Genomic DNA, 16,133 nt, shown 5'->3' on the forward strand with positions numbered 1-16,133 from the left:
GGTGGCAAATACAGCGAACGATAAGTAACAAAGAAATCTTATCGTTAAGTTTTCGAAATCGAAATTCAAAGAATCAGAATCGAATCTCAAAATATCATTGTAGGCAAGGACGTGGCCAAACTTCTATCCGCGGGCCAGATCCGTTTAATTTTTGATCATTTTTGCCTCGTGACTCGAAATCCCATCACTGTTGTAAAGCTACGAATTATTTTAATTTTGAATTTGTAAAATAATCGCTTCTGCAAAGGACATGATTATTGTGTGGATTGCAAACACGCAGGTTGCGAACAATTTACGGGGGTTTAATATTGAATAATAGGGACGATGAAAACCTGAATGAGATGCTCGTTCAATGCATTGATGATGTCCTCCGACGTCGGGTCAATTTTTTTTGGCATGGAAGCAATTGAGGCGGGACCTCTTCCATCTTGGGCAACTTTTTTCATCACTTCCAGCTCCGTTTGGAGATGAGCGATCTAAACAACGGCATGTCGAATTTGTAGCAGTACCACGTGGAACTATAGTTTCAGGTTGTACAAAAACAATTGTAATGTCGAATATCGTTACACTCTTTTAGCCTTTTATGGAATATATATCGCATATACATAATTGATCCATGAGCAGTTTGTTTGATGGCGTATTTCAAGGAAAAAAATTCAATCAATTTGCAAAGATAGGAATACACGTGTTCTTAATTCCTATGCTTCTATATTAAGTTCCAGGGAGATTTATTTCGGTTTTTGGAAACTACAATATCGAAGTGGAGTGTACCTCTTTTTGTTGCTGGTCGCTTTTTGCAATGTAGGCCGTGTTGTCACCACGCACGTGTTTCAGTTCCGAGCGAAGTTCATCGTTGCGTCCAGTGAGCTGATCGACTTGACCTTTTAAGTAAGCTGAACTATCGTCGTTGTGTTTCGCCTCCATCGCCTGAAACGCACAAACTGACACTAGAGGCTTTTCCTAACCAATAAAAAAACACATGTCGGACACCGATGTCGTGAAAACCAAGGTTATTTATCGCTTTTTCACGAGTGTTTGGTCTTTTTTTTTTTTAAATTTTGTTTTCAGTCAAAACCGATCGTTTTTAGGCGGGATTTAACGGCTCTCTTTAAATTGTTTAATCACGGTCCGTGGGTCCAATATTTTTTGGCCGTTTGTTGATGTAAATAATCGTCTTATGTTACTGTTGCTGCCATGTATTTTATATTTTAATAATCTGTAAAAAAATTTTAAAAAAAATTAAAAAAAAAAAATTTTTGCCAGAAGATTATTAAAAATTCTTATCACGTACGTGCAAGAGTCTCTGCAGCGAGGGAATCTTCACGACATCGACAGGTTGTGGGGCGTGCCGCGTATTCTTCAACTCTTCGAGAATATCCTTCATCGCCAGACGAAGTTGATCGTTTTCCTTCGAAATCGTCTTGCTTTCCTGTTTAAGTTTGTCACAATTAAATTATGGTCTCTCGCATCTGACGATCCAACGTTGACGTCACCAGATGCTTAAACGGTAAAATCATTTTTCACGAAATTATGGTGAACTCTTTCAAACAATTTTAAACATTTATAAAACAGGTTGAAATACTTCAACGTGCCACCAACAGTAATGCCGAAATTAAGTCGGTTCTGCATTATGGGGGATTTTGCGTTTAAAATCTCTCAAATATGCACTATATTTAACAAGTGCAACAGTTTAGTGTTATTTTATCAGCTTAGGTCTAAAGGATGCAAAAATTATCCCAAACCTCCTTAAGACGAGTGTTTTCAGATTGGGCGCTGATCAATCTCCTTTCCACCACTTCAACCTCACGGTTAAGATTGTCAGCAAACTTACTGTCAGCTTGAGACAAACTCGCCTGCTTGATCTGGGACCTTTGCCTGTAAATACACAACGCCACTTGTTGAGATTGTAATAACACGGGTGCCAAATCGAGAGCTAAATTCGAATCTCGCACTTTTCTTTTTAAGCTATCCTTAAATTGCCCGAGTTGCGCCCGCAGAGATTAAATTGAAAGTATTTGGAATCGAAATTAAGGAATCGGAATCGGAATCGGAATCGGAATCGGAATCGGAATCGGAATCTATACTTGCAGGTATTTCTAGTTTACATATCCGAGCAAAATGTGCTACACCCGTCACCTCTCGCTGCTGATGCCGCGTTTCCGTTTTTGTTTCAACTCGTCGATAAAATCGTTGATCGCGTCGAAATCGTCCGGATGTAAACCTCCTCCCATCGCCTTTTGCGTGTGAGACTGAGCTTGCATTCGAACCTGTACATTGGAAAGTTAAGTTCGCAATTACTCCCACACAAGTTCAGTGTTTATTACGAATCAATTGTGTTCACAAAACTGATGTGAGTTGGGTAAGTCTTCATGGACATGTTACTTGTGCGCCACATACGAATACACAGCAATATTATGTACATTTGCAATCGACAAGGTCATTTTTAACCTAATTTTTCTTCAACCTGCAAACCCGCATTTCATTATCAACCACAAACCTAAAACCAACATAATTACAAAATTACATTTCAATGAACAAAAATTGCAACTTTTTAACGCGTACATATTTTCCGACAAATCAATACCAAACCTGTTGTTTAAGTTCGAGCCTTTCGTCCTCTAATTTTTCAATCTCCCTGAGCAGAATTTGATTCTCTGCCCTGTATTGTTGCTGCCGAAGAGCCCGGGACTTTCCCAGTTGCGCAATATCTTCCATGTCACGTGGTGCGACACCCAGTCGATCCCGAAATTCCTCGTTCTCTTCCAGAAGCTGGAGTGGAAAGAACAACAAAATTGGGAGTAATTCAAACCTTCAAACCGCAATTCTTTGGAACCTGAATGTTTTCAAAAAATTTTCAAAAAAACGGATTTGGATGTACGCCATTTGATAGCTTTTAACTGGGTCGCACTGTAATTGCAAATTGTTTTTCAACCGAGTTCCATACTCACGTCATTAAGTTTTTCTTCCACTTGGTTAATGTGCTTCGTGAGATCCTGAATCTTCTGTTCGCGCTGTCGTATCTGGTCGTTGCACTCTAAAATCAACGCAAAGTGATCATTTCTCGTGCGTTTTCGTTTACTCATATCAAGCTACCTTTTATTTCATTCACAGCGTCCGTGAGACCGTACTGCCCTGACTCCAGGAGCGAAATCCTCTTGAGAGCTTCGGTAAGCTTAGTGTCGTTGGTTTGTGCCTCATCCTCTGCAGTTGCTCTGTGTTTTTCCGCTTCTTGCACGGCGACTTCGCCCTCTCGCACTTTGGTCTGTAAAGATTCGGTTTAGCCATTGATCAGGTGTGGTTAGTTTTCACATAATAAACATCAATAACAAACAACAAGCAACCATCAATTGACATTCTTGACCAAAAATACATTTTGGTTTAAAAAGTTTGTTTGGGAGGTAAGAACACAGGTTTACTAATTTCAGTGTAAAACATATTGTTTTATTTAAAGCAGATGCAAAACAAATAAGATTGGGACTGCTGAGTGAACTTTAACAATTCACTGCAAAGTTGGTTCATAACATACATTTCAACTTTCGCATGCGCCAGTAGCACTTGTATGCTGTGTCCCACTACTTCAATGTGCCTCCTACAGGTTGCATTTCTTATAATCAACTCCAACCTATAATTGTTAATGTCATTGGTAGAAAAGTGCACAGAATTACCTGCAGTTGTTTGATTTGAGATTTGTAGCCAAGAATTTCACGATTTGTTCCCTTGTCTTTCCGCAGGTCCTGCACTATGGCTGTCTGTTCTTCCAAATCGTTTACTGCTTGATTCAATCCATCTTGAAGCACCTTTATTTGATCATCTCTTTCCTCAACTTTCTGCAAGTCAAAAGCATATTGTATGTATGACTATGGAGATGTTGCATTTCATAATTTTGGAGAATTTTCCTTTCAGTGTAAATAAAATAAACACGTTTTTTTATACTAGTGGTATATTATAACCACAAACAAATGTAACATTAATGAATGTTCAGAAATTACATAAAACACAAAATTTTATACTTTCAACCAATTTGGGAAAATAAACCAGATACGTCATCTAGCTAAAATACCTTGGTAAGTCTTTCAACATTCACTCTATCCCTGTCCAAGGATGCAGCCGCTATCTTTTCCCTCAGCAATTTTATTTGTTGATCTTTTTGCTTATTATCCTCTTCAGTTTCCCGCAGCGTGTTCGACCACATCTCTACCTTCTTCTTCACAGCATTTTCTATCGATCCCTCTTCATTGTCTTTTGCAGTCAGTCTATCCCGCAAGTCATCGACCTGTGTTAAGAAAACCACTGAATTTTTTTGTCTAAACAGAGTATCTCAGCCGGTTTGGGTCTATGAAGCAAATGTTTAGAATCTGTGGGCCCCCATTAAACTTTGAGAACCTATTTTGTTTATGTTCCTTTACAAACTAAACTAAAGTATTACTGTTTGGGAAAGTCCTAATGACCTTCATAATAGGTCACTGTGGACCCTAAGAGGTCCATGAACTCCCAGTTAAGAAACCCAGTTCTAGCATCAAAAATGTTCAAATTTTACAACATTTATAATATTATATACTTCTCAAGAATAAGTCATAGGCCCGTAGTTGTGCAAACAACAAAACTTCATCACATTTGACGCACCTGGATTTTTAGTTGAGCATTCTGTCTGTGCAGGTCGTCAGTGAAGTGATCCGACACACCAACAACTTTTTTCATTTTTTCATATTCATCGACCATCTTATCCATGTCCTCCTGTCCATTCTCCATCTCAAGACGAATGTTTCTGTTGCTTTCCTCCAAGTCACGATTTAGCTCTTCCAGTTGCTACAAAACAGACAACTGGCTGAACAAAGTTCAGTAAATATGGAAATTCAGGAACTCTTTCTTACAGTGATTTGGGTGAGGAGATCAGAAATCTGGCGATTCTTCTCATTGATCTTGTCTCGCATTTCTGCACCTTCCAGGCCATGAGCAGAGTGTTTCATTTGTTGTTGGTTTTCCAATGCATCCTGATAGTCTTGCATTGCTTGTTTGAGTTGTTTGTTCTTTATCACAAAAAGAAGTTAATTTTACAGTCTACCCACAATTACCTGCATTTCATGGCACAACAAACTGTATTCTAGGCAATTACCACATTCATGTATGGTAACAATTATGTTGTACCTCTCTTCTGAGATCTCTGGTTTGTTTCTGATCTTTGTCTATCTGTAGTTCAAACTTGTCCCTTTCAGATGTGACATCTTCGACCTCCTGCTTCAGTGATTTAATTTCATCGTAGAACTGTTCCATTTTTGCCGTCAAGCTACGGTTTTCTGCCCGATAATATTCAGCATCTTGGGGTACATTCCCACCACCAAATTTCTACAATTGCAGCACAGTTAGTTGAAGTTGAAACTGTTAGTTATACAAAATCCTCTGCTGTGCAGCAACTACTATTGGGTTACAATATAATTATACAAGTAAAAGGTCTTCCAGAAAAATCATTTCATGAATTTTGTGTGCATTGTAAAAAATTATAACATTAAACCCTTTGTAAAAGTTAAAATATTTTTGTAAAATTTTTGAGTAAATCATTGGGAATTAAGTGAAGATTATAACAGTACTACTCATATTACTACTCGACCTTTTCATCTTCTAGCTCTTTTTGCAGTTGTTGAATTTCTGCATCTCTGTCATCTAGATGATCAGCTTGCTCTTGTAGAATTTCATCAATGCTAGTTTCTTGATACTATAAATACAAAGAATTCAGTTTAAAGTTTGCAGCAGTGACAAATCCTCATTATATTAATGTCACCATGTCACAGCCAATGGCCAAGTTATACACTTACATCCAATATCTTTTTTGCAGATTGCACAAGCAATAGAAGTTTTTCCGGGTCATTTTTGTATGCAGTTTCATTGACACCCTTTAGTTCGTCTAACACCTCCTCCATGTATTTTTCATCTTTAGTTTTTGGTCCTCCCTTAAGGACGGAACCGATCATGTCCCAGTTCACATCTGGTGCCATGTTAAAGTCCAGTGACAAAAATTAATGGAAATATGCTTTCCAAATTTTCACTTCTAATCATTTAATTTCAAAACTGTACAATCTAGAAACAGATATATGAATAGATAAGCAATAAATCAAAATAAATAAACAACAACAAGAAATAGAATGGGGTATATACAATTAAACAACTACCTACGAAGGCTATAAATTTAGGTGATCATATATTATATAATATATATTGTTAATGCATGACATTTTTTTGTCTTCCCATTAAAGCGGTTGATGCTTTATTGCGAGAGTTAGAAAGGGGCGAGCAACACAAAAAACATAAACACTACAGTTCGGTCGCCACACTATATTCTTAATGCATGACATTTTTTCAAATCTGGAGTTTTTAATTCCCTTCCAACGTTATTTTCTGTCAGTGATAATAAACATTAGCTTATACGTTAAAACCAAATTCAACACCAACCATAACAGGAAAAATATCCTGTGTTTTTCAATACTTTTCCAACATTATATTAAAAAATAAAGTCAGTCTACAAACGAAATAATTTTGCAGGAAAATCTGGCGTACTCTTGTGCAAAGCAAAACCGTTTTCAAGACAACCGCGTCCCTTTCAAAGCTTGTTTGGAATGTACTAATCCAGTCCAGTGCAGGGTAGTGTTAAATAAGTAGTTTATCATCCTTATTTATTTATTATAATGTATTTGTCCTACCTAAATCATTAAAAAAAATATATATATAGAAAAGTTACTGAACGAATGCCTCAGAAAACTGGGTGAAGTGGGTTTTCTTTATATTCCGCAGGGTTTTCTTTATATTCCGCGTACATTTTGCCATTTAGTGGTCATTTCATTTCGAATACAAAAAATGAAAACATTAATTGTTTTGTTACGTTTTTTTGACGACCCCTTAACTAATAGTTTGAGAAGCCTGGGTTAGCTTGCATAATATGTTTCTTAACACGGTGTTAATTTTGCACGCCTTATGGCATCTCTTTCAGCAAAATTATCAGCATTGCATCTTTTTCGTTAGGTATTCAAACACTTTAAACTATTTGGTAGCTTATTTTTGAAATTTTATTTCAAATAAAACAGGTTTAGCAGGTACGTATTTTGTACGTTTTAAATTGTTTTGGTAAAAAATCTCTGACTGGCACCAGAAGCACAACAAAAACCCTGGCAAAATTGTTGATATTTATGTGACGACCAATAAGCTTTTCCCACATGGTGGTCCAGTGCATTCATAAACAGTTAGTCATTATGTTATTTATTTGTTTTCGCGACGTTTCGAAAGATAAACTATCATCATGAGTCGTTCGTCACCGAAAATACACAAAAAAAATTAATAAATAACTTCCCGTCACAGAGTATAGGCGAGTGCAGAGCGTTTAGAGTGTATATCGAAAGCACCTGCGAATAAAGTGCATTACGCGATAAATCTAGAAGAATGCAATCTTCAGACAAAGGTATATATTCCAGTTTTTCTACGCTTTTGTTATTGGCCTACTTTTGAACGTTTTCTATTGTATTTTAGGACTGCTTGGCAAAGAAGTAATACCCGGTGAAGAACAATCCAGTTCAGGTTCGTTGTTCAATATCAGGGAATTTGAACACCACATTGTACATTGTCTAACTTATCTTTTTACCTAACATAACTTGTCATTTACTTAAAAAGCACTCGTCATTTACTTGAAAATGTTAAAAAAATTTCCGCATAGTTCAATACATAGAAAAAAATGCCGCAAAACGACAGGTATGATACATAACTCTATTTATTGCTTTTCAGAGTTAAAACCCAAGGAGAAGACTTCGGCAAAGAAGAAGGCCGCTTTTTTGGACAGAGAAGTTGTGGTATAGTAAAAATTTTAAAATTACAGTTCGTTACATAATCAGGGGTCTCAAATCCCCAAGGATAAAACTTGAAAGTACTTCCTGGCGCTAGCTGAAAAAATGTGAAAACGCACACATTCTACAGTGCTTTTCAATGTTTTCGAAAACGGTTCGCACATTTTCTGACACTTAAATTTTATCCGCTAAACCAAGCAAACGAATAAAACGGTTTAGATGTTGGTTTTTGAAAACAAAAGTAAACTCCCGTATCACGAATCTCAACAGGCTATAGCTAACCCATTTACCATCTGCTGCAATTTTATAAGGGAAATTTTTACTTGGCGAATGCCTTGGTAAGGTCATTAATTTTGGTAAATGTTGTTCAATTAGCTTAAAAATCATACCGGAGGCCTACAAAGGTCGCACGTTCCAGTACACTAAAAACAGTTCTTAAGGGTTATATGCAGCCTTTTGGTTGCATGAAACAACGCTGCAGGTAGTAATGATAAGTGAGACACAAACAAGAAGTTCCAGAACTAAAACAATTTTTTATAACGCAATTGCCATCCGCACCATGTTTGGCTTCCGCACAAAATATTTCCATATTCGAAACAGTGAGAATAGTCCCACAGGTTGAAAAGCACTGGTTCACTGTGATTGATTTGAGCGCTGATTAAAAAAAAACACGCGGGCGGAATTGAGATAAGGTAACAACAAATTAGATGTTTTCGTAAAACTGCTGATGCGTAGCTGTTATTTTAAGTCGTTTATCTCTGCGACAACGTAATCGCACAAAAGACAATTTAATGCATATAACTACTGTCCGCTTAACGTAAAGTTGAGTTTTGCTGGACATTTTGCCACTCATTATGTGTTTTGTTCAGATACATAATCCTGAAGATGTGGACAATATGGCATTGCTAAATTCCCTCCTGAAAAGGTTTACTAACAATTACTGGAAATGGCAAAAGAGGGCCAAACTATTTAAGGGTGCAAACCTCACCGTCACAATTCTTCTCATCGTTATTCAACTGGTCCAGGTAAATACCCTTCATCACGAATTGAACAAATAAAATGACAAAGGTCATAACTATATACATGTTAAATTACTTACACAACCTACATTACCAATTACCGTAATTGGGCCTGCAAAACAAATGCAAAACTCATGCGGTACGTTGGTGACTGATTCCATTTTGAGCAATGGTTCCCAACCCATAGGGTTTATATTTTGTGCATTGATAGGTTTCTATCTTCCAAGTGACCATTTTGGATGCCACCACCAAGGACACTATTGCCACAATTTTACCAGCAGTGACTGGTGCAGTTCTTGCGCTGCAGCAGAAGTTGAAGTGGTCTGAGAAGGCGGACAAAGCCAAGAAAAGTGTGTATTGTTAACCTAAACTCGATACAACTTGATGCAAAATCAAATTTGCCTAAAACTCTAATCTCTCCTATCCACAACGGTGTCAAAAGCCCACAGCTGTATAGGTACACCATATTCAGCGCGAATTATTTTATGGTTTTGATGAGCGGCAACCAAAATCCTTCATGGAGAAATTTATGGCCATTTACTTGGTGTTGAAAACAGTTTGGGGCTCGCACACAATTTTGCCAAATTGTAAAAGTAAGCCATTTTAGGACGTCATTTTGGTATAAAAAATTGTTGCTGGTACGGAGTTCTGGTAGGAAACCAAGTGCTGATGAATATCAAATAGTTGCAATAAACTTTCTATTTTGTAAATATCACATAGAATTCAACAATTGATTTTTCATGTAAATTTTAACGTTCCGGTAAAAAAAAATTCAATTTTTTGAATTAACAACAAGTTCATGCTTAAACATAAACGTTTACATAAACATGTCGGCGTATAGTTTTTAATGTTTTGCTTTTAGGTGCAACGCTTTGCAATAAATTTCGGAACCAAGCTCAATACAGGTTGGAGGTCATGGAGGCTGGTGGTCAACTGGACGACCCTGTTAAGTTGTGGAATGTTATGATGAGAATGGAAACAACCGAACTACCCGCATTTCTAATGGCGTATTAGTGATCAAGAATATATTTGTTATGTTTGTTACTTAAATGATCGTACAACCTATAATATATTATTGATATATTCTCGATATAATCTGCATGCCCTTTTTCGGTTGACTCACTATACACGTATTTTACAGACGCAATGCACAATGTGTATCATTACGAATATAATATATTATATAGCACTACTCCAGTGGTTTCCAATTTTCAGAAACCGGCGGTGAGGCACTCCTCAGCATTTTGGCATATTGTTTTGGGGGTAGTAAAACTGCGGTTAGTATTACGCAACACAAGAACGAACGCTTGGGCCCGGTGATGACCGCTTTCGATAGAATTATTTGCCGGGCCGTTTTCGAAATTATTCCTGCAACAATTTCAATACAACAACTACAAAAGTTAAGTTGTCTATTGTTACAACCCAAAGAAACCAACATAAATTTACACGAAAAAATTGCTTTAAACAGCTATTTTAATTTTCGTCGATTTTTTCGCATATATTTATCCACCACCGCGGAAATATCGATCTTTTTGTGTATATTAATAAGTGCAAGGCCACTCAAACGTTCCTGCCCCATCGTACTTCGCAGATATGTCTGTAATCAGCGAAGGTCAGAAAACGACCTTTCAGCAGACGCATTTGTTATTAGGAATTGTCCACTAGTCTAAAAAAGGAAAATCGGTTTAGTGCATTGCCAAACGAGAAGTAATACCATGCTTTCGCATAGCAAGGCAGGATCGCCCCACTGCGCAGGCCAATTATAGCACATTTAGTTGAAGTTGAAACTGTCAGTTATACAAAGTCCTCTGCTGTGCAGCAATTTTGGGTTACAATATGAATATACTTACCGAACATTTTTTCATGTACTTTGTGTGCACGGTTAAAACTATTACATTGAACTGTATTTTTTGCAGTTTTTGAGGAAATTGGGAATTAAGTGTAGTGTAAATTATAACAGTACTACATATGTCACATGTGTAGCACAGTGCACAGATAATAAACCTGACCTTTTTAGCTTCTAGCTCCTTTTGTAGTTGACGAATTTCTGCATCTCTTTCCTCTGGATGATCAGCTTGCTCTTGAACAATGTCTTCAATGCTAGTTTTTCGTTACTATAAATACAGCGAATTCAGTTCAGTTTAAAGTTTGCAGAAGTGACAAATCCTCATTATATTAAGTTCACCACGTTACACCCAATGGCAAAGTTATACACTTACACCCATAGGCGTCGATATTTCAACGTCTTGTAAATTATTAAGGGTGACTTTTCCAGGTTTTAAAAACACGCAAAAAACATTCCGTCAGTCGTATCGCCCTAAACGTAGGCAAACGACGCAAATTCTGTTTACGTGTCAGTTTCTTTTTATACTGAACTGTGTTGTTTTTGCACTAAATTTAAAACACTTAGATTGTGAACCTTCTTACCGAAAGCGGGACATTTTTGTTTCACTCGGTCGATTGCAAATTTAGTAATTATGAAATAACAAGCAAATCTATTACGCAACTATACTAATTCTTACCGGATTTGTAACAACAATTTATGTGCTTAGTGATAATCCTCGAGACACTTGTGTTTGTCATGATTGCGATTGTGATAATAAAGGTCTTTTGAAATTAGCTTAACGCATAGTATAATGTATGTGGTTTTTCTGACAATAATTTTTGATTTAAACGAAATCCAGAGGTGACAATGCATACGTTGTCAACCCTGTTTGTTTATGATGGGGTGACATGTACCCCAGCCACCCCTAAATCGACGCCTCTGCTTACATTCAATATCTTTTTTGTAGATTGCACCAGCAAAAGAAGTTTTTCCGGGTCATTTTTGCCACCTCCCCATGTATTCTTCATCTTTGGTTTTTGGTCCTCCCTTAAAGGACGGAACCTATCATGCAAATATGCTTTCCAAATTTTCAGTTCTAATTATTTAATTTAAAAACTAGGCATATGGATCATTAGATAAGCAGACGAATAAAATAAATGAACAGCAAGAAATAGAATGAGGCACAATTAAACAAAAAACATACCACAAAGGCTACTAATTTTAGGTGATCAAGTAAAAAAGGGGAGTTTTCTTACAAAGCAAAAAAGACGTAGTTCACAACCAGATTGGAGAAAATGTCAGTCTTGCGAAGCTGACCAAGGTTAATTTCCATACAGTGCAAGAGCTGACTTATCACAATAATATCGCACGGGTATCGTATAACGAGGTGAATTATGAGTGATGTGCGTTAATGAATGAATGTAGGATAAAACAATTCAAAGAGATAAAATACATAACAATTCACTACATATCTTTGTCTTTCGGTATTCATCTATTACTACTTAGTATTTTATTTTTGGAATTTGTACATTAAATTAAGCGGCTGCAACAGGTAGGCTACGTATTTTGAACGTTTTGCGATATTGTTCTCTGGCTGATGGCACCAGACGTACATAAAACCCTGGAACATTGTTGATATTCATGTGACGACCAAAGTTATTCCAACATAGTGCTCCAGTGCATTTATCAACAGTTAGACACCATGTGATCTATTTGTTTTCGCGACGTTTCGAAAGGTAAACTGTCATGCGTCATTCGTCCCCGCAAACACAGAAAAAAATTAATAAAAAACTTCCCGTCACGCAGTATAGGCGAGTGCAAAGAGTTTAGAGTAAATATCGAAAGCACCTGCGAATAAAGTGCATTACGCAATAAATTTAGAAGCATGCAATCTTCAGACATAGGTAGAGATGCCAGTTTTTCTACGCTTTTATTATAAGCCTATTTTTGAACGTTTTTCTATTTTTAGGAATGCTCTACAAAGAGACAACACCCAGTGAAGAACAATCCAGTTTAGGTTCGTCGTTCAAATCTGCGTCAGGGAAAAAGTATTTAAATATCAAGGAATTTAAACACCACATTGTACATTACATTTGTTTATGTTGTAAATACCACCTAGAATTTATCATTTGATTTTTTCATATAAATTTTATAATTCCGGTAATGAATTTTCTCCTTTTTGAAGTAACAACAACTTCATGCTGAAACATACACGTTTTGTATGTCGGCGTACGGTTTTTTATGTTTTGCCTTTGGGTGCAACGTTGTGTAATTAATTTCGTAACGAAAGCACTTTGCGTATAGAGTGCATTACGCGGTAAATTTGGAAAAATGCAATCTTCAGACAAAGGTATAGATGCCATAGCAGTCTTTCTACCCTTTTATTATTGGCCCACTTTTAAAAGTTTTTTTTTGTATTTTAGATCCGCTCCTCAAAGAAAAAATACCCGATGAAGGACAATCCAGTTCAGGTTCGTATAGAGTTTAAATCTGCGTTAGGAAGAAATAGCAAAAAGTATTCAAATAACCACATTGTACATTGTGAGACCTATCTTTTGTAACATAACTTGTCATCACGCCCACGTCATCTTTTTGAAACGATCAAAAAAATGTTCCGCATAATTCAATACATTGAAAAGTCACTTTGCGTGAAGGAAATATTACCATAAACGTTTCTGCTGTTATGAATAATGTTTAAGAATGCAATCTTCAGACAAAGGTGGACACCAGCTTTTCTACGCTTTTATTATTGGTGCACTTTTGAAAGTTTTTCTATTGTATTTTAGAAACGCTCGTGAAAGAAAAAATTCCCGGTAAAGGACAATCCAGTTCAGGTTCGTTATAGAGTTCAAGTCTTCGCCAGGGAGAAATATTAGGGAATGTAAACACCACATTGTACATTGTGTAACCTATCTTTGTAACTCACATAACTTCATCGAGCACTCGTCATTTTCTTGTAAAGTTAAAAAAAAATTCCTGCCAAATTCAGTACTTTAAACAGTCATTTTTACGTCAAGAAAAGTTTAGCAAAAGCATTTCTTCTGTCATGTTTAATGTTTAGTATTGCCGCAAAACGACAGGTGTGATATGTAACTATAATTATTGTTTTTCAGAGTTAAAACCCAAGGAAAAAAGTTCGGCAAAGAAGAAGGCCGCTTTTTTGGACAGAGAAGTTGTGGTATAGTAAAAATTTTATAATTACGTTTTATAAGGTTTATGCAGCTTTTTGGTTGCATGAAACAACGCTGCAGGTAGTAATGATTAGTGATATACAAACAAGGAATTCCTGAATATAAAACAATTTTTTATCACGCTTGTCATCCGCACCATGTTTGGCATCCGCACAAAATGTTTCCATATTTGCAACAGTGAGAATAGTCCCACAGGTTGTAAAACACTGGTTCACTGTGATTGATTTGAGCGCTGATTAAAAAAACACGCGGGCGGAATTGAGTTAGAGTAACATCAAATTAGATATCATTTCGTAAAACTGCTGCGTAACTGTTAAATCTGCGACATCGTAATCGCGCACAAAATGCAATTTTATGCATAAAACTACTGTCCGCTCAACGTAAAGTTGCTTTTTGCTGGACATTTTACCACTCATTATGTGTTTTGTTCAGATACACAATCCTGAAGATGTGGACAATATGGCATTGCTAAACACACTCCTGGAAAGGTTCACTAACAATTACTGGAAATGGCAAAAGAGGGCCAAACTATTTAAGGGTGCAAACCTCTCCGTCACAATTCTTCTTATCGTTATTCAACTAGTCCAGGTAATAACCCTTCATCAAAAATTTTACAAATAAAAAAGCATTACCAATTATCTTAATTAGGCAACACAAATGCAAAACTCACGCGTTCCGTGGTAAATTTTGTGTATTTATAGGTTTCTATCTTCCAAGTGACCACTTTGGATGCCAACACCAAGAGCACTATTGCCACAATTTTACCAGCAGTTACTGGTGCAGTCCTTGCGGTACAGCAGAAGTTGAAGTGGTCTGAGAAGGCGGACAAAGCCAAGAAAAGTGCGTGTTGTTAACCTAAACTCGATACAACTTCGGGCAAACATGATGCAAAAATCATGTTTGCCTAAAATTCGAATCTTCCCTATCTACAACGGTGTCGAAAGCACCATAGAAAAGTACAAAGTTGCATACAAAATGCAGCGCGAATTATTTTCATGGTTTTGATGAGCGGCAACCAACTTCTTTATGGAGCAACTCTTGGTATTAAAAAAAGTTTAGGACGCAGCACACAAAGCATTACGCAATATAAGCACTGGTTTCTGTGAAGTATGTTACAAATATTGTAAAAGTAATCCAGTTCAGGACGTCATTTTGGTATGAAAAATTTGGTATGAAACGAAGTGCTGATGAATATCAAATATTTCCAATAAACTTTTTATTTTGTTTTTTTTGTAAATATCAAAAGATCAACAACTGATCTTTTCATGTAACTTAAATTTTATCGATCCGGTGAAAAATTTTCTATTTTCTAAATTAACAACAACTTCCTGCTAAACGTTTTGCATGTCGGCGTATTGTTTTTAATTTAATCTGTTCTTCTGGCACATATAAAAAAACGTAACTTTATTCCGACGTTTCGCCTGTTATCCAACAAGGCTTCCCGGGTAATGAGACAGGTACAGCACACAACTAACGCCAAAAAACGTGCCAACACGAATTGCAGATTATTAAGTTACAATATGCCTGGCAGCAACAGGAACATTATATTGTTTTTAATGTTTTGCTTTAGGTGCAACGTTGTGCAATAAATTTCGAAGTCAAGCTCAATACAGGTTGGACGTCGTGGAGGCTGGTGGTCGATTGGACGACTCTGTTAAGTTGTGGAATGTTTCGATGAGAATGGAAACAACCGAACTACCCGCATTTCTAATGGCGTATTAGTGAAAGAGAATACTTGATATGTTTGCTATAGAAATGCTCATACAACTTGTAGTATATTATGTGATACGTAGAAATGTTTATATAAAGCATTGTAGTCTGGATGTTAAGTATATATAAGTCTGGATGTCTTGTTTTATTTATTTTTGTTGCTTTTAGATGGCGTATAAGCGAAATATATAACTTATATTCTGTATCTCAGCTGATTGTGTAATAATCTAAATAGCAGTCCTAGCAGTATACACGTGTTTTGTTTGGTCTTTCCAAACGCATTGCACAATGTGTATCATTACGACTATAATATAGCTTATTACAGTGATTCCCAACTTTTTTTGTGGTTGCGACCACTTGGGGGTAAAACAATTTAGACTTGTACCACCTAGTTGAGTGTTACAAAGTAACCTAGGGGATGAAGTAACAAACATTTTGAGATCACTTACGATTTTTTAAATTCGAACTATTTCTGCAAATTACGGAGCTACGCGTACCACCGGTCGGAAAACATTGTTACATCAGCATTTCTCCAATGGTTCCCAAGTTTCAGAAACCGGTGAGG

The 16,133-nt window shown here is 36.6% G+C and overlaps 3 protein-coding genes across 3 annotated transcripts in view; 2 read left to right on the forward strand and 1 right to left on the reverse strand.

The window, feature by feature from the left end:
* The window catches only part of LOC145899652 (centrosomal protein of 290 kDa-like), a 32,045-nt gene extending 25,977 nt beyond the window's left edge, over positions 1-6,068 (reverse strand). The window contains exons 1-15 of the mRNA XM_082988541.1: positions 5,811-6,068; positions 5,606-5,710; positions 5,146-5,343; positions 4,872-5,027; positions 4,624-4,806; positions 4,061-4,273; positions 3,666-3,827; positions 3,094-3,262; positions 2,949-3,034; positions 2,590-2,769; positions 2,137-2,267; positions 1,743-1,875; positions 1,292-1,429; positions 772-927; positions 333-476 (exon numbers count right to left, since the gene is read on the reverse strand). Coding sequence (XP_082844667.1) covers positions 333-476; positions 772-927; positions 1,292-1,429; positions 1,743-1,875; positions 2,137-2,267; positions 2,590-2,769; positions 2,949-3,034; positions 3,094-3,262; positions 3,666-3,827; positions 4,061-4,273; positions 4,624-4,806; positions 4,872-5,027; positions 5,146-5,343; positions 5,606-5,710; positions 5,811-5,990 — 2,334 coding nt within the window. The 5' untranslated portion in view covers positions 5,991-6,068. The remainder of the gene's footprint in view (positions 1-332; positions 477-771; positions 928-1,291; positions 1,430-1,742; positions 1,876-2,136; positions 2,268-2,589; positions 2,770-2,948; positions 3,035-3,093; positions 3,263-3,665; positions 3,828-4,060; positions 4,274-4,623; positions 4,807-4,871; positions 5,028-5,145; positions 5,344-5,605; positions 5,711-5,810) is intronic.
* Positions 6,069-7,398: 1,330 nt separating this feature from the next.
* Positions 7,399-9,856, forward strand: LOC145899378 (uncharacterized). The gene is made up of 6 exons (XM_082988130.1): positions 7,399-7,444; positions 7,513-7,560; positions 7,765-7,829; positions 8,693-8,848; positions 9,054-9,192; positions 9,705-9,856. The coding sequence occupies exons 1-6, from the start codon at positions 7,426-7,428 to the stop codon at positions 9,854-9,856; spliced, it is 579 nt and encodes a 192-aa protein (XP_082844256.1). The 5' UTR covers positions 7,399-7,425.
* A 2,658-nt stretch (positions 9,857-12,514) lies between these two features.
* On the forward strand, positions 12,515-15,580 carry LOC145899410 (uncharacterized). Its single transcript, XM_082988173.1, has 8 exons — positions 12,515-12,571; positions 12,637-12,684; positions 13,091-13,138; positions 13,454-13,501; positions 13,781-13,845; positions 14,291-14,446; positions 14,560-14,698; positions 15,429-15,580. Exons 1-8 carry the CDS (start codon positions 12,553-12,555, stop codon positions 15,578-15,580), a joined length of 675 nt encoding a protein of 224 aa, XP_082844299.1. The 5' UTR covers positions 12,515-12,552.
* The last annotated feature ends 553 nt before the right edge of the window (positions 15,581-16,133 follow it).

The sequence above is a fragment of the Ascidia mentula genome, chromosome 4, assembly GCF_947561715.1.
Source record: "Ascidia mentula chromosome 4, kaAscMent1.1, whole genome shotgun sequence".
Taxonomy (NCBI): Eukaryota; Metazoa; Chordata; class Ascidiacea; order Phlebobranchia; family Ascidiidae; genus Ascidia; species Ascidia mentula.